The sequence below is a fragment of the Macaca nemestrina genome, chromosome 8, assembly GCF_043159975.1.
Source record: "Macaca nemestrina isolate mMacNem1 chromosome 8, mMacNem.hap1, whole genome shotgun sequence".
Taxonomy (NCBI): Eukaryota; Metazoa; Chordata; class Mammalia; order Primates; family Cercopithecidae; genus Macaca; species Macaca nemestrina.
Genome location: NC_092132.1, coordinates 116369482 through 116387337, shown reverse-complemented (window position 1 = coordinate 116387337; position 17856 = coordinate 116369482). Strand labels below are relative to the sequence as shown.

General features: G+C 46.5%; 1 protein-coding gene across 3 annotated transcripts; it reads right to left on the bottom strand.

Moving 5' to 3' along the window:
- Positions 1-11358: 11358 nt before the first annotated feature.
- Positions 11359-17511, bottom strand: LOC105476577 (glutamic-oxaloacetic transaminase 1 like 1). Of its 3 annotated transcripts, none has more exons than XM_011732664.2 (9): positions 17271-17511; positions 15441-15622; positions 14368-14479; positions 14002-14111; positions 13690-13782; positions 13445-13595; positions 12465-12630; positions 11836-11978; positions 11359-11563 (listed from the first exon to the last, which is right to left on the bottom strand). In XM_011732664.2, the coding sequence occupies exons 1-9, from the start codon at positions 17383-17385 to the stop codon at positions 11388-11390; spliced, it is 1248 nt and encodes a 415-aa protein (XP_011730966.1). In that variant the 5' UTR covers positions 17386-17511; the 3' UTR covers positions 11359-11387. The 3 variants fall into 3 exon arrangements, with proteins under 3 accessions (XP_011730966.1, XP_011730967.1, XP_070924492.1); XM_011732665.2 differs by having other exon boundaries at positions 11365-11563; positions 13690-13779; XM_071068391.1 differs by lacking the exon at positions 13690-13782 and having other exon boundaries at positions 11365-11563.
- Between the last annotated feature and the right edge of the window lie 345 nt (positions 17512-17856).

Sequence of the window (17856 nt, the reverse complement as noted above, 5' to 3'; positions counted from 1 at the left end):
TCCTTTCTTTTTTCTTTTTTCTTTTTTCTTTTCTTTTTTTTTTTTTTTTTTTTTTTTTTTGAGACGGAGTTTTGCTCAGTCGCCCAGGCTGGAGCGCAGTGGCATGACCTCGGCTCACTGCAGCCTCCGTCTCCTGGATTCAAGCGATCCTTCTGGCTCAGCCTCCCGAGTAGCTGGGATTACAGGTGCACGCCACTGCGCCTGGTTAATTTTTGTGTTTTTTTTTTAGTAGAGACGGGGTTTCACCATGTTGGCCAAACTGGTCTTGAACTCCTGACCTCAGGTGATCCGCCCGCCTCGACCTCTCAAAGTGTTGGGATTACAGGTGTGAGCCACCGCGCCCGGCCGGCTTGTCCTTTCCATAGGGATTCCTCCAGGTGAGAAAGGCTGTGGACTCACCCCTCCCTCCTGCCCGTTCCTTCATTTCCTTGGTTGTGCCAGCCCCGCTGTGGGCAAGTTTTCCTCCCTCACCGAGAACACTGTCTGCCGGCGGATATGCAGTTCCACCGTTCTTTGCTCTGTGCAAGGTGGTCCAGTGGGCTAATCCTAGCGTGCACGGACTCCAAGAGCTCTTGGCTTCCTCTGGGTCCTGCCCTGGGTGCTTAACATCTCCTCAGGGCAGAGCCTGTCCCCTGGAGACGGGAATGAAGGGGTGCTGGGGGGCCGCCTGGATGGGGAAGACAGCGCTATAGCAGGAGTCAGAGCGCTACACATGGACGCCACCGGTGCCTCTTGCCAGCTGCGTGACCTTGGTTGGGCAGGTTACAGACGCTCTCTGAGGGCAGCGGCTCGCGCCTGTAATCCCAACATTTCAAGAGGCCAGAAGCGGAGGATCGCTTGAGGCCAAGAGTTCAAGACCAGTTTGAGCAACATAGTAAGAGCCCATCCAATTCTATTAAAAAAAAAAAAAAAAAAAAAAGCAGGGCGTGGTAGCCTGGGCCTATATTCCTAGCTGCTCTGGAGGATGAGGCGGGAGGATCCCTTGACCCCAGGAGTTTGAGGATATAGGGAGCTTATAGTCAAGCCACTGCACTCCAGCTTGGGTAACAGAGCCAGACCCTGTCTCCAAAAAATAAATAAATAAATATTTTAAAAGACCATAAAATGAGGATAATAATAATAACCACCTATATCTCATTGGATTGTTGTCAGCATTAAATGAGATGATGGACACAAAGGCTTAGAACACACAGCTGGGGCAAGCACTTGAAAACCATTGGCAATAGCAGGAATCATGGCCCTTACCATGTGGATTCCTCGTGAGAGCCAGAAGCATTCACTAACAATTTACTCAAGCTAAGTCCCTGTGTTTCCCATGTCCTAGGCCATGTCGCTAAGGGGGACAGGCCCCTAAGTTCAAAAAGTGAAAATATATTCCTTCCCATGTTAACTCCACTCCAGCATGAGGAAATTCAGATAAAAATATTAACCACCTCTTGCTCATGCCTGTAATCTCAGCACTTTGGGAGGCCAAGGCGGGTGGATCACGAGGTCAGGAGATTGAGATCATCCTGGTTAACATGGTGAAACACCGTCTCTACTAAAAATACAAAAATATTAGCCGGGAGTGGTGTCGGGCACCTGTAGTCCCAGGTACTCAGGAGGCTGAGGCAGGAGAATGGCGTGAACCCAGGAGGCGGAGCTTGCAGTGAGTCAAGATCTTGCCACTGCACTCCAGCCTGGATGACAGAGCAAGACTCCATCTCAAAAAAAAAAAAAGAAAAGAAAAAGAAAAATTAACCACCTCTTATTATTCCTAACAAATCATTTATTTTCTGTCTTTCATATTATCTCTGGCTTACATCCATGTAATTTTATATTCTTTCATATTCTTTTATCATTTGTTATACAAGTATTTCCTTTGTTGTTGCTATCTGATTGTAATTATTGTCTTTTGGGATCTTTTTAGAGACAGGGTCTCACTCTGTCGCCCAGGCTGGAGTGAAGTGACGCCATCATAGCTCACTACATCCTCAAGCTCCTGGGTTCAAGCTCTTCTCCCATCTCAGCCTCTGGAACAGCTGGGATTACAGGCACAAGCCACCATGCCTGGCTAATAATTGTCATCTCAATTGATACATTATAGTCCCAAAGATTGATATAATTGCTTAACCATACCCTTATTGTTGGGCTCTTAAGATGTTTACAGCTTTTCATAATGCTGCAATGCAATCTTTGTTAATAAGAGCTTTTTAAAGTAAAAGTATCTTTTTTTAAAATTGTGGCTAAAGTGACACGTAATAAACTGCACTTACATAAAGTGTGTAATTTGATAAGCTTTGATATATGTATGTACCTGTGATATCATCACCACAATCAAAATAATGAGCATATGTATCACCAGTACAGTTCCTTGTGTCCACTGGCAATCCCTCCCTCTCTCCCCTGCCCAAAACTCTCATCCCCTTCCCCAGACAGCCACTGATCTGCTTTTTGTCACTACAGAGTAGTTTTCATTTTCTAGACCATTATACAAATGGAATCATATAGTGTGTACTAATTTTTGTCTGGCTTTATTTATTTATTTTTTTTATGTTGTGGGTTTTGTTGTTTCTTTTTTTTTTTTTTTTTTTTGAGACGGAGTCTCGCTCTGTCGCCCAGGCTGGAGTGCAGTGGCGCGATCTCGGCTCACTGCAAGCTCCGCCTCCTGGGTTTACGCCATTCTCCTGCCTCAGCCTCCCGAGTAGCTGGGACTACAGGCGCCCGCCACCGCGCCCGGCTAATTTTTTGTATTTTTAGTAGAGACGGGGTTTCACCGTGGTCTCGATCTCCTGACCTTGTGATCTGCCCGCCTCGGCCTCCCAAAGTGCTGGGATTACAGGTGTGAGCCACCGCGCCCGGCTTTGTTGTTTCTTTTTAGAGACGAAGTCTCACTATATTGCCCAGGCTGATCTTGAACTCCTGAGTTCAAGCAATCCTCCCACTTCAGCCCCCTAAAGTGGTGAGATTACAGGCTTGAGCCACTGCGCCCAGCCTTGTCTGGCTTCTTTTATCCAGCATAATTGTTTTGTGATCCATTCATATTGCTATGTATATCAACAGTTTATTCCTCTTCGTTGCTGAGTAGTGTTCCACTTATAGATACATCACAATTTGTTAACCTAGTCAAATCCATTCCCCTATTGATGGACATTTTAGTTGTTTCCAGTTATTGGCCATTACAAATAAAACTACTATAAACATTCATATACAAGGCTCTGTATGGACATATATTTCCTTTTCTGTTGGGCAAATACCTAGTAGTGAAATAGTTGGATCATATGGTAGGTATATGTTTAGCTCTTTAAGAAACTGCCAAACTGTTTTCCAAAGTGGTTGCATCATTTTACATTCTCAGCAGCAGTGTATAAGAGTTCCAATTCTTCCACTTCCTCACCAACACTTGGTGTGATTGGTCTTTTAATTTTAATTTCCTGCCAGGCATGGTGGCTTATACCTGTAATCTCTGCACTTTGGGAGGCCAAGGTGGGCGGATCACTTGAGCCCAGGAGTTTGAGACCAGCCTGGGCAACACAGCGAGACCCTGTCTCTACCAAAAATAAAGAAAAAAATTAGTCAGGTCTGATGGTGAGAGGATCCCTTGAGCCCAGGAGATGGAGGCTGCAGTAAGCCTGAGCCAAGAGAACACCACTCTACTCCGGCCTGGGCGACAGAGTGAGACCCTGTCTCAAAAAAAATTTGTTTGCCTATTGACTACTGATGTTGAGCAGCTTTTCATATGCTTTATTTGCCAGTCATTTATCTCTTCTTTTTTCAGTGAAGTGTCTATTCAGATCTTCTGCCCACTTGAAAAATTGTGTTGTTTTCTTTTTACTGAGTTTGTAGAGTTATTTATATATTCTATATATAAGCCTTTCATTAGACATATCATTTACAAATATTTTCTCCCACTCTGTCTTATTTTTTTATTCCCTTAACAATGACTTGAAGGAGCAGAAATTTTAAATTTTGATTAAATAGATAAAATAGATCAAATGTATCTATTTTTTTCTTTCATGGATCATACTTTGGTGTTGTAGCTAACAAATATTTGCCTAACCCAGGATCATGAAACTTTTCTCTTATCGTTTCTTCTAGAAGTGTTATAATTTTATGTTTTACGTTTAGGTTTTTGATCATTTTTTAATTAAATTTTATATATGGTGCAAGGTATGAATTAAAGCTCTTTTGTTTCTCTCTTCCTTTCTGAATTTCTTTCTTCTTTGCGTGTGTTTATCCAATTTTTACAGCACTATTCATTGCATTGCATTTGTATCTTTGTCGAAAATCAGTTGTCCATATATAGATGTGTTTATTCTGGACCCTCTATTCTGTTCCACTGATCGTCTATGTTTATACCACACTATCTTGATTACTATTGCTTTATAACACTTGAAATTAGGTAATGTTAGTATTCCAACTTTGTTCTTTTTCAAGATAGTTTTGGCTATTCTAGGTCTTTTGCTTTTCCATATGAATTCTAGAATCAGCTGTCAATATCTACAAAAAATCCTGGTGGTACAGTCAGTTCTGCTATAATGCTTGATTTGAAAACCTGAATTTGTTCCAATACTGTTGATATGTTTGGGAACAGTTTGAGCATAACTTATATGTGGTTTCTTCTGCAAGAAAGTGAATACAGACAACTGGCACCTAGTTAAACAGCCATGTAGAAATATACAACACACAAACACCCCCCTCCATATCTACCAGCTACTTCAGTTCATGTCATCTGCCACACCACTATGGACTGAATTGTATTTCAGAAGTGGAATTGCTAGATCATATTTATTTTTTTCAAAATAGACATTTACAGCTATAAATTTCCTTCTAAGCACTGCTTTTACTTTCATAAGTTTTGCTATGTTATATTCACATTTGTTCATCTCAAAGTATTTTCCAATTTCTCTTGTGATTTCTTCCTTGACCCATTGGTTATTTAGGAGTATGCTGTTTAATTTCCATGTATTTATTAATCTCCCAGCTTTCCTTCTGTTACTGATTTCTAATTTCATCCCATTGTGGTTGGAGAATATACTTTATATGATTTCAATCTTTTTAAATTTATTGAGGCTTGTTTTATGGCCTATACTGGAGAATGTTCACATGCACTTCTGTTGTTGGATGGAGTGGTTTATAGATGTGTTTTAGGTCTAGGTTGTTTGTAGTATTGTTCAAGTCTTCTATTTTCTTGTTTTTTTTTGTTTTTTTTTTTTTCTTTTTTTTTTTTTGAGACAGAGTCTCGCTTAGTCGCCCAGGCTGGAGCGCAATGGCGCGATCTCGGCTCACTGCAAGCTCCGCCCCCCGGGTTCACGCCATTCTCCTGCCTCAGCCTCCCGAGTAGCTGGGACTACAGGCGCCCGCCGCCTCGCCCGGCTAATTTTTTTGCATTTTTAGTAGAGACGGGGTTTCACCGTGTTAGCCAGGATGGTCTCGATCTCCTGACCTCGTGATCCGCCCGCCTCGGCCTCCCAAAGTGCTGGGATTACAAGCGTGAGCCACCGCGCCCGGCTATTTTCTTGTTAACCTTCTGTTTTGTTCTACCCATTGTTGAAACTGGACTATTAAAAGTCTCCAACTCCTGACCTCAGGTGATCCGCCTGCCTCGGCCTCCCAAAATGTTGGGATTACAGGCGTGAGCCACTATGCCAGGCCCTTTTATGTTAAATAGACATTTTCTAGTGTGCCATTTTCATTCTCTTCATTTTTATTTATTTTATTTTATTTATTTATTATTTATTTATTTTTTGAGATGGAGTCTTGCTCTGTCACCCAGGCTGGAGTGCAGTGGTGCAATCTCAGCTCACTGCAAGCTCCGCCTCCCCGGTTTACGCCATTCTCGTGCCTCAGCCTCCCGAGTAGCTGGGACTACAGGCACCCGCCACCTCGCCTGGCTAGTTTTTTGTATTTTTTAGTAGAGACGGGGTTTCACCGGGTTAGCCAGGATGGTCTCGATCTCCTGACCTCGTGATCTGCCCGCCTCAGCCTCCCAAAGTGCTGGGATTACAGGCTTGAGCCACTGCGCCTGGCCTGTTTTATTTATTTTTTTGAGACACGGTCTCACTTTCTCTCCCAGGCTGGAGTGCAGTGGCATTTTCATAGCTCACTGCAGCCTCAAGGTTACCTACAATGCAATCATGGACACTGGATAATGGGTGTAAGGAGACTCATAATTCTTCCTACTGTGTTTGCAAATGTTTACAATAAAACATTTTAAATCACTAATACTTTAAACAAAGGTCAGGCACAGTGGCTCACACCTGTAATCCCAGCACTTTGGGAGGCTGAGGCGGGCAGATTACCTGAGGTCAGGAGTTCGAGACCAGCCTGCCCAACATGGTGAAACCCCGTCTCTACAAAAAATACAAAAATTGGTCGGGAATGGTGGCATGCCCCTGTAGTCCCAGCTATTCAGGTGGCTAAAGCACAGGAATCAATCAATCAATCAATAACAGTAACCAGGTATCTGAAACTAAGAGGTGATTTAGGCCAGGCACAGTGGCTCATGCCTATAATCCCAACACTTTGAGAGGCCAAGGCGGGTGGATCCCCTGAGGTCAGAAGTTCAAGACCAGCCTAACCAACAAGGTGAAACCCTGTCTCTACTAAAAATACAAAAATTAGTTGGGCTTGGTGGCAGGTGCCTGTAATCCCAGCTACTCAGGAGGCTGAGACAGGAGAATTGCTTGAACTCGGTAGGAGGAGGTTACAGTAAGCCAAGATCGTGCCACTGAACTCCAACCTGGGTAACAGAGCGAGACTCTGTATTAAAACTATATTAAAAAAAAAAAAGAGGTGATTTGGGTAGAAAAAACTTTCAAGAAGGGTTGAAGTGAATCTTGAGTGTGAAGTCAATAGTGCGGTATGGAAGCCAATTACGAACAAAGGCTGAGAGGACAACCAGTCTCTCTGCCAAATCCTGCCAGCATCCTGGGCTGGGTACACTAGAAATCCTTGTGGCTCAAGTAAGCCACTAGTATGAAAGGTCAAAAACAGTGGTCTTGCTTTAGTAGTTCAAAGCTTTCTGACCTCCATAACATGAGAGTTCATTATTGTCTTAGGCTCAGGAGGGTGGGGAGAATGTTGGCTGAATAAATTATCTCCTCATGCTAGTATGCCTTTGAGAATAGTTAAAACCTGCCATCTGCAAGCACTGAGGGTTCTCTAGAGTTATTCTGACATTGGGACAAGAAGTCTTTTTTTTTTTTTTTTTTTTTTGAGACGGAGTCTTGCTCTGTCACCCAGGCTGGAGTGCTGTGGCCGGATCTCAGCTCACTGCAAGCTCCGCCTCCCGGGTTCCCGCCATTCTCCTGCCTCAGCCTCCCGAGTAGCTGGAACTACAGGCGCCCGCCACCTCGCCCGGCTAGTTTTTTGTATTTTTTAGTAGAGACGGGGTTTCACCGTGTTAGTCAGGATGGTCTCGATCTCCTGACCTTGTGATCCGCCCGTCTCGGCCTCCCAAAGTGCTGGGATTACAGGCTTGAGCCACCGCGCCCGGCCAAGGGACAAGAAGTCTTTAGAACCTGGTGACAAAGGAGCCATCAGAAGACCTGAAGAAGAACCTGAGACTGTGGACAAATACAGGGGCTCAAAATAAAACCCATTTCTAAACAGGAAGCCAGAGGAGATGGCTATGTTTGAACTTTCTTGCAAGCCTCCTCACAATCACCTCTACTCAGATGCCCTGTGTATCAGCTTGTTTTCTTTTTTTTTTTTTTTTTTTTTTGAGACGGAGTCTCGCTCTGTCGCCCAGGCTGGAGTGCAGTGGCCGGATCTCAGCTCACTGCAAGCTCCGCCTCCCGGGTTCACGCCATTCTCCGGCCTCAGCCTCCCGAGTAGCTGGGACTACAGGCGCCCGCCACCTCGCCCGGCTAGTTTTTTGTATTTCTTAATAGAGACGGGGTTTCACCGTGTTAGCCAGGATGGTTTCGATCTCCTGACCTCGTGATCCGCCCGTCTCGGCCTCCCAAAGTGCTGGGATTACAGGCTTGAGCCACCGCGCCCGGCCTATCAGCTTGTTTTCACACTGCTAATAAAGACATACTGAGATTGACTAATTTATAAGGAAAAAGAGGTTTAATGGACTCACTCTTTAATGAAAAAGAGTTCAACGTGGTGGGGAAGGCTTCACAATCATGGAGGAAAGCAAAAGGCACGTCTTACATGGTGGCAGACAAGAGACAATGAGAGCCAAGTGGAAGGGGAAATCCCCTATAAAACCATCAGATCTCATGAAACTTATTCACTACCATGGGAACAGTATGGAGTAAACCACTCCCGTGATTGAATTATCTCCCAGTGGGTCCCTCCCACAACATGTGGGAATTATGGGAGCTGCAATTCAAGATGAGATTTGGGTGGGGACACAGCCAAACCATATCACTCTTGCTACCTGTCATAAGAATTACAGTCTATGGGAAGGGGACTTTCTTTTCCAGGCAGGAGCCTACTAACCTTGGCAGCCAGGTTTTGGGATCTCAAGCCCAACCCTATGAGGCTGATCACTTGTCTGTACTCCCTGCAGGAGCAATCCTCAGGGGATGCAAGGAAGCTGAAAATGGGCTTGCCTGAATCTTCCTGCTAAACCCAGCTCTGAATCTAATTGAACGTGTGTGTTGGAGGTCTCTGAGGCCACCTGCAGGCTTTCACAGGACTCAGCATAGCTGTTACACTTGTGGTTACAGTTTATTACATGAAAGGCAATGGGATGAAATCAGCAAGGGAAAAAGGCACAGGGTGGAGTCCAGGAGAAACCAGGCACAAACTTCCAGTTGTCTTCACTGAGTGGATTCACACAGACAGTGCTTAATTCTCTCAGCACCAGTGTGTGACAGCACGTGTGAAGTGCTGCCAACTAGGGAAGCCCCCCTAAGCCTTGGTGTCCAGAGTTTTTACTGGGGATCAATTACATAGTCATGCAGTACCCATATAACAGAGCTTAGCTGCTCAGTCTCCAGTCCCAAGAAGTCAAACTAATAGATGCATCCCAAGGTCTTGAGCCACAAAGATACTCTTACCAGGTAGGACACTCAAGGGCCTGGATGCATACCCCAGAAGCCAGTGAGGCCCAGTCCTGAAGACCCTTGGAATATGCAGGGTTTGGGTAACTAAGTCCTCCTGGGCTACCCCTTTACTAAAACAGTCATTAGCACTTACTACATGTCACCTTTTATTGTTATCTACATTTTTATCATTGTGGTATTAAAATTTATGATAAGAAATGGATTTGGTCTCTGTCCAGTTTCTGGCACAGAACTCATAAAAACCCTTGGAGGCCAGACGCAGTGGCTCACACCTGTAATCCCAGCACTTTGGGAGGCTGAGCCAGGTGGATTACGTGAGGTCAGGCAGGAGTTCGAACCCAGCCTGACTAACATGGTGAAACCCCGTTTCTAGTAAAAAAAATACTAATAATAATACAAAATTAGGCAGGCGCGGTAGTGCATGCCTGTAATCCCAGCTACTTGGGAGGCTGAGGCAGGAGAATTGCTTGAACCCAGAAGGCGGAGGTTGCAGTGAGTCGAGATCATGCCATTGCACTCCAGCCTGGGCAACAAGACCGAAATTCCATCTCAAAAAAATGAAACAAAACCCTCGGAATTTCCAAAGCGTTAAGAAGTGTAGAGTGAAAGGAGCACTGTTTATTATTCCTAATGAGACTTCTTCAACCACAGCTGAGTTTATGTTAACGAGGTCACTGTTGGAAAGCCCATGAGGATGGCTGACTTGTTGTGGGAGGGGCCGACAATGTGATTAGAACGTTGGACCTTTTAGCTCCACCCGTGACCTCTGGGGAGAGGAGAGGGACTGGGTGGAGGTTGAGTTAATCAGTAACGGCCAGTGTTTCAGTCCATCATGCCTACGCAATGAAGCCTTCATAAAAACCCCTAACTAAAGGGTTTGGGAGAGCTTCCAGGTTGGCGAACACATGGAGGAACTGGGAGGGGGAACCAGGAGGAGAGACCATGGAAGCTCCACGCCCCTTTACTCACACTTTTCCCTATGTGTGTCTTCCATCTGGCTGTTCCTGAGTTGTATCCTTTTATAACAAACTGATAATCTAGTAAGTAAACTATTTTCCTGAGATGTGCGAATTGTTCTAGCAAATTATCAAACCCAAAGAAGGAGTGGTAGGAACCCCCAGTTTATAGCAGATGCACAGGTCACACCACTGGATATGTGACTAGCATCTGAAGTGGGGTACAGTCTTGCAGAACTGAGTCCTTCACCTCTGGAATTTGATGCTAACTCCAGGTAGATAGTATCAGAATCTATTGAATTGAACTGGGCACAGTGGTTCACACCTGTAATCCCAGCACTTTTGGAGGCCAAGGCGGGTGGATCACTTGAGATCAGGAGTCCAAGACCAACCTTGCCAACATGGCGAAACCCCGTCTCTAACAAAAATACAAAAATTAGCCGGGCCTGGTGGCACGTACCTGTAGTCCCAGCTACTTGGGAAGCTGAGGCAAGAGAATCGCTCGAACCTGGGAGGTGGCGGTTGCAGTGAGCCGAGATTGTGCAACTGCACTGCAGCCTGGGCGACAGAGCGAGACGCCATCTCAAGAAAAGAAAAAAAAATAATCTATTGAATTTTAAGGCACCCAACTGATGTCCACCAAATAACTGAATTAATTGTGTGGGGAAAACCCTATACAATCTTGTGTCAGAATGGAGAATCACAGTAGAGGAGAGAGAAAAGTGAGTTTTTCCTTTCAACCACGTAAATTGTGTCTCCCCAACAAGAGTGGAGGGCACCAACTTTGTCATATACCTATTGGTATACTGGGGGTTTACAGAGTCCCATGTATTAGTAGATGCCCGATAAAACATTTATTTTTTCTTATAATGTCAGTGACACTTGCTCTGGCTGTTATTGACCTAGATATCCTTCCAGCTTCCATTAGTTGTTATTCATCTAATCCATTCATCTATCAATATCCCAATCAAGTCCTGCCTCCTCATGAGATGCTCCCCATCTCTTCCGGCCCACTTTGAGGTATTTCTTTTCTAAATTCCTGGCACATTTTCTGTTTATACATTCTGACTTCTATCACATTCAGCCTTAAAATGTTACTTAAGTGTTTTATGTGACTAAGGCTTGTCTCCCAACTAGACTGTAAGTGTCTGGAGAAAACAGGCTGGTTCATACCTGTTTTTATACTCCCTTTCACGGCCAGCTCAGGGCCTTAATGTAGTAGGTGCTCAATAAATATAAGATGGCCAATGAAGGTAGGTATACCCTTCCCCTCCAGGGCTTTCTCTCTCTCTCTCTCTCTCTCTCTTTCTCTGTACTGAGGCCAGCCCATTGCTTCATAAATAAGCGAAGAAAGTGCTTTGTAAATAAATTAATTGTAGCAATGAATAATCAGCACAAGATTTTTGCAAAGACTAAAGTTTTATTCCAATCAGGGTTTTTTTTCCTTTGGAAGACATATCTCTGAGCCCTCTGAGAGGAGGACAGCCTCATTGATGCCCTCAGTGATGTAATTTATGTTGTTGGCATTGATGCAGCTGAAGTTAATCTGACTGTTCTTGGGGATGTAGATGTGCTTCTTCCTGACCAGGTATTCCACCTGCTGGGCTAAAATCACAACAAGGTCTCAGATCCTGAGACTCCCAAAGTGTTGAGATTACAGGCATGAGCCACTGCACCAGGCACCCAGGCTGGTTTATGAAGGACAGGGAGTGTCGGTACTTCTGGGGGTCCAGAGGTGTCTTTAAAGCAGCCCGTTTTCCAGAGGACAGAATCAAAATCTAGAGTGAAGCTAGGAACTGGTCACCTAGTCAGTGAAGTTTAATGCTCAAATACAGGCCAAAGGTCAGAAAGGGGGACACCCGCCCCCAGACCCTTACAGTTGAGTCCAAGATAGCCATGGGTCCCACTCTGCTCAGTGATGTGACCCCAAGACCCAGGGGTTCCCAGGAGCCGGAGTTTCTCCTTCACTTTTTCCTTGGTTAACATGATGTTCTCTACAACTTCTTTTAGACTCTGCTTCCTACCAAGGAAGGACAATGAGAAAGGAGGGCGTGAGGACCCCCTTGCCCTCAAACCTCCCTCATTGCCAGTCCACTCTTTTTACCTTCAAAGGTCCCCAACAGAGTGCCTGAGGCTCTGGGATGGTTATGAGTGGGAGGGAGATTTGATCCCTTATTAATTTAAGCAAGCCAAGGAGGCTCCCAGGCAGATTTTGCCAGAGTTGCAAGCCCCTGATGCTGTCTAATCTCCCCGAGCAACCTGGAAGAGTTCAGATAACATTGACCTGGGTGCAAAACAAATGTCCTATTACTCTGTCCCCTAAGGCAACCCTTGGTATAGGCACCGCCATTGGTATACATCAGGTCCTCAGTAAATGTTGACGAATGAATGGAGTAAAAAGGTCACATGGGCAGGAGAGAAGCACCCTGCTGAATCCTGTGGATCAGCAGGTCTGCAGGCACCCAGGGCCCCTCCTATTCCTTCCTGCTCCAGCCCTCACCCTTACCATTCTGCCAGCAGAGCAGGGTTGCAGAGGATGGAGGTGATGATGCGTGCACCCGTGTTGGGAGGATTTAGCCACAGGGCCTCGGCTAATCCCTTCAGCTGGGAGAGGACACCCAGCAGCTGCTGGTTGTTGACTGCCACCACCACTAGGATCCCCACTCCTTCATCTGCAGTGTTGGGAAGACAGCCTCAGCCTCAGCCCCTTCCTCCACTCCTAAGGCCTTCACCTAGATCTCAACCTCCAACCTCGCAGAAAAAAGGGTTGAGCCACCCTCATCGCAACCCAGCCAGGGTGGTATTCAGGCTCTGGGAAGTTGCCAGAGGCTCTCCTTCCAGCAAAAGTACCCATAAGTCAGAGTCTTAAAGGAGGAAGGAAACTGAAAAATCACTAAGTTCTACTCTTCTGTTTTTTCCTTTCCTTTTTTTCTTTTAAGGGACTATCTCTCTGTCTGTCACCCAGGCTAGAGGGCAATAGTGGAATCATAGCTCACTGCAACTTCAACCTCCTGGGCTTAAGCAGTCCTCCTGCCTCAGCCCCCCGGGTAGCTAGGACTACCAGTGTGTACCACTATGCCCAACTGATTTCTTTAATTGTTTGTAGAGACAGGGTCTCGGTGTGTTGCCCAGGCTGGTCTTGAATTCCTGGCTTCAAGTGGTCACCTAACCTCGACCTCCCAAAGGAGGGACTGGGAAGTGTCAAGTGGGATTACAAGTGTCACCCACTATGCCAGCCCCACCCTCTCATCTTATAGTTGAGGAAACAGAGGCCTGAGGGGGTGAAATGATCTAAGTCAAGTTGGGTTGGGTGGCTAGATTGAGTAACAGAACAAAATTCTAGCTCAGTGCTCCCCACTTCTGCCTCTATAGTGCTCTCCCTGGAGTCCTTGGCTCCCTCCTAAGGAGGAGATATCAAAAACATCACTGCTGTGAGCACGGCCCCACTTCAGCAATAGACCCTCCCTTCTTCTGCCTGTACCATACCATAAATGCCAAAATTCTTGGACAGAGACTGGCTGCAGAAGAACTCAAAGCCCTGAGACACAAAGTATTGTAAGATTCTAGTATCTTCTTCCAAGTCACCGGTGTATAAACCTTGACAGGGAATATCAAAAAATGGGAATATCTGCTTGCTCTGTAGGAGAAAGGAGAACAAAAAAAGAATGAGACGGATGGAGGAGAGAGCAGATAGTCGAAGACAGGAAGGCTGGGCGGGAGATTGGGTTTACCTTTATCATGGACACCAACTTTGCCCACCCACTTGGTGTCAACTTGCAGTCGATAATGTTCCCAATCACAAGGACACAGCCATGTGGGATCTGCTGCAAGTACAGACAGTCTCATCAGGCTTCACCTTTACCCAGGAGTGGCGGCCCCAGGGCATTGGGGGGTGAAGTCCTCCTCCATGTTAGTTACCATTGAAGGGCCAGGCAAATTCAAACCTGGAAAAGGTCTTGGATGACTTAAGAGGTGTGGGGAGGAGAGGAACATTAGGCTGTAAGTCAGCTCTGGGGAGGAGTTTCTGAGCAGGGCCCCTCTACCTCCACCACATTGAGGAGTATGTCGGGGTCCACGCATAGCTTCTTGGGGTCCCAGATGGAGTATTCACAAACGGTAAAGCCCATGTCCTGGAAGACGAGTCCATGCAGTTCTGTGGGAACACAGCCCCCCCCCCACTAACTGGTACATGGGAAACAGAGAGACGGAGGCAGAGGTACTGGAGTGTGAGGCTGAGAGTCACTGGCTGAAGGTGGGACATTAACAGGAAAAGGACATAAATAGCTTGGCTTGTCCGCCATTTTGCTCATGACAGAGAATGAGGGATAACAGTGAAGATGGCAAATGGGATGAGTATTAGGAACAGGGGATGGGGATTTGCTGTCGCCCTCATCTTGGGTAAGACTAACCTTTTTGAGAAGAGATGATGTAAACTATACGAGCATCCTTATGCCAAGCTCTGAGAAACTGGACCCCAAGCTGGAAGGCACCACTGTCACCAACAGTATGTACACCCGCTACCTGCCATCAAGAAATAGACAGAAATAGGCCTGGCGCAGTGGCTCACACCTGTAATTCCAGCACTTTGGGAGGCCGAGGTGGGCAGATCACCTGAGGTCAGGAGTTTGAGACCAGCCTGGCCAACATGGTGAAACCCCGTCTCTACTAAAAATACAAAAATTAGCCAGATGTGGTGGCACACACCTGTAATCCCAGCTACTCAAGAGGCTGAGGCAGGAGAATCACTTGAACCTGGGAGGCGGAGGTTGCAGTGAGTGGAGATCAGGCCACTGCACTCCAGTCTGGGTGACAGAGTGAGACTCCATCTCAAAAGAATAATAAGTAAATAAACATTAAAAAATAAAAAGAAATAGAAATAACACTCTAAAACAGTAATGGAGGCCAGGCACAGTGGCTCATGCCTGTAATCCCAGCACTTTGGGAGGACAAAGTAGGTGAATCCCCTGAGGCCAGGAGTTTGAGACCAGTCTGGCCAACATGGTGAAACCCTGTCTCTACAAAAAATACAAAAACTAGCCAGGCGTGGTGGCACACGCCTGTGATTCCAGCTACACAGGAGGATGCAGCACGAGAATTGCTTGAACCTGGGAGGTGGAGGTTGCGGTGAGCCGAGATGGCACCACTGCACTCTAGCCTGGGTGACAGAGTGAGACTCTGTCTCAAAATATATGTATATATAATACATTGAAAAATAAAACAGTAACGGGAATACTAACACCACCTCCAATTCAGATCATTCGTATCTCAAAAGAGCTTTCAAATCAGCAGTGTGAGGAGGGAATACCTGGACTAGGATTCCGATCCTGACTCTATGGCTAAAGCTGTGGACTCTCTGAGCCTCAGGTATCTCCTTTATCAATATCAGGGTGCCCTCCAAGGACCCTTTCGGGTTTAAGGTTGTGCAGACCCAGAGCCCCACTCTCTGTGTCAGGATGAGCCAGGGGAGGGCCCGCCTTCTCACCCGGTTCTCCACAATGGCTTGGCTGTGCTTTCCAAAGAGGAGTTCTAGAGAGGCCTGGATGAATGATTTCAGGCCCATGGTGGGCAAGTACTCATAATCCAGGGAGGGATCCTGTGAAATCTGTAGTCGGGTCTTCTGCACCACGAGAGAAACCCAGGGATGGCCTTCATTTGTCATGCAGACTGTGAGGAAAACCACAGAGGAAGCTCCAGATGCCTGGTTTGGGCCCCCGGGGCTGAGCTCTGCAGACAGCCCACAGAAAAGTCTGTCCTGAACTCCGTGGGGCTGTGGGAAGGTGCCTGTGAAAACACAACTTTCCCTTTTCTTTTCTGCTTGATGAAAACAATATGCTGTTAGTGAACGTGTATCATTTTTGTCTTTTTAAAAAAGACAAATGAAACCTATGCCATTTTTTTTTTTTTTTTTTTTTTTGAGACGGAGTCTGGCTCTGTCGCCCAGGCTGGAGTGCAGTGGCCGGATCTCAGCTCACTGGAAGCTCCGCCTCCCGGGTTTGCGCCATTCTCCTGCCTCAGCCTCCCGAGTAGCTGAGACTACAGGCGCCCGCCACCTCGCCCGGCTATTTTTTTGTATTTTTTTTTTAGTAGAGACAGGGTTTCACTGTGTTAGCAAGGATGGTCTCGATCTCCTGACCTCGTGATCCGCCCGTGTCAGCCTCCCAAAGTGCTGGGATTACAGACTTGAGCCACTGCGCCCGGCCCCACCTATGCCATTTTAAAAGTTAAAAATTATACAAGCCCGGGATCAGTGGCTCAAGCCTATAATCCCAGCACTTCGGGAGGCTCAGGTGGGTGAATCACTTGAGTTCAGGAGTTCAAGACCAGCCTGGGCAACATGATGAAACCTTGTCTCTATAAAAACATACAAAACAGCCAGACATGGTGGCCAGCGCCTGTAGTCCCAGCTACTCAGGAGGCTGAGGCAGGAGGATGGTTTGAGCCCAGGAGGCAAAGGGTGGCAGTGAGCTGATATCTTGCCACTGCACTTCTGCCTGAGCAACAGACTGAGGCCCCGTCTCCAAAAACAAACAAAAATAATAATAATAATAATAATAATATGCAAAATGAGAGTTATAGGTAGATGAAGCTAAATAAAGCTAACCCTGACTTTCACAGCGGGGATCCCCAGTTGCATATCAGAAGGCTCAATTTGGAGAACCATTCTTTTTTTTTTTTTTTTTTTTTGAGACGGAGTCTCGCTTTGTGGCCCAGGCTGGAGTGCAGTGGCCCGATCTCAGCTCACTGCAAGCTCCGCCTCCTGGGTTTATGCCATTCTCCTGCCTCAGCCTCCCGAGTAGCTGGGACTACAGTTGCCCGCCACCTCGCCCGGCTAGTTTTTTGTATTTTTTAGTAGAGACGGGGTTTCACCGTGTTAGCCAGGATGGTCTCGATCTCCTGACCTCGTGATCCGCCCGTCTCGGCCTCCCAAAGTGCTGGGATTACAGGCTTGAGCCACCGCGCCCGGCCTTGGAGAACCATTCTTGGTTCAAGAACAGGAAGAGAAAGAGAGAGAGAGAGGAGGTAAGAGGCTGAAGAAGTGTGGGATGGCCTCGCAGGCACCCAAGCATAGAGTTGTGGAAGAGGACATAGCTCTCACCAAATCCCTAGAAGCCCCCAGAGAAGGGCAGAGAGCATGGAATGACCTGGGACCTTATCTGCACTTTTCCCCACTGGGTAATTCTGTTAATAAGAAAAGATCTCTCCACCCGCAGAAGCTTGGGCCGCACCTCTCCCCCTGCAGCAGGGAACACTGTCTTCCTAGAGCCAGTTACCATCACTTAAGTCTTATACTTCAGAACTGCTAGGCATCTACCTCTGTAGGCTAAGAACATCTTGTTTGGGCAATCATCTTGTTTGTAGGTCTTTAACAAGCTGCCCTCTAGCTTGTGAGCGAGGGGCACATCCATGAACACTGAAAGGGTGGGCATAACTGAGATGAAACTGGGGCCAAGACTATGTGTCTCTGCTCCTGTGTTCCGTTTCTGCCCAGAAGTCTTCCTCCAAGGCTGGGCCGGGCAGTCCTGCCTCTTCCTGGAACCTTAGCAACTCCAATGCAGAGACGCTGGACAACTGGTTGCCAGGACAACAGAACCTCATAATCTTTGTGGTGGCGATCCACAGGGGCCACGGGAACATTCCAGGGTACTTGAGGAGAACCCCCTGAGAGAGTGGGCAGGGCAGGATAACAATCTCCAGAATTCCCAAGCACATTTCCCTCACTCAATGCCTTCTCTTCTCTAGCACCAAGTGGCTCAATCCAAAATAACAAGCCAACTGCTTCAACAACAGGGCAAGGATAATGGGAGATTACTTAACAGATATGATGTACATTATCGGGGTTATGGATACCCTAAAAGCCCTGACTTCACCACTATGTGATGTATGCATCTAACAAAATT

Bases quoted from the DNA above. Each gene is read 5' to 3' on its own strand.
- LOC105476577 (XM_011732664.2), bottom strand. From the start codon at position 17,385: ATGCCCACCCTTTCAGTGTTCATGGATGTGCCCCTCGCTCACAAGCTA. The intron at 14,480-15,440 runs GTGAGAAGGCGG...TCTTGATGGCAG, and splicing joins AAGCCATTGTGGAGAACCGG to GTAGCGGGTGTACATACTGT. The intron at 11,564-11,835 runs GTAAGGGTCTGG...TTGTGATTTTAG, and splicing joins TGGCTATCTTGGACTCAACT to CCCAGCAGGTGGAATACCTG.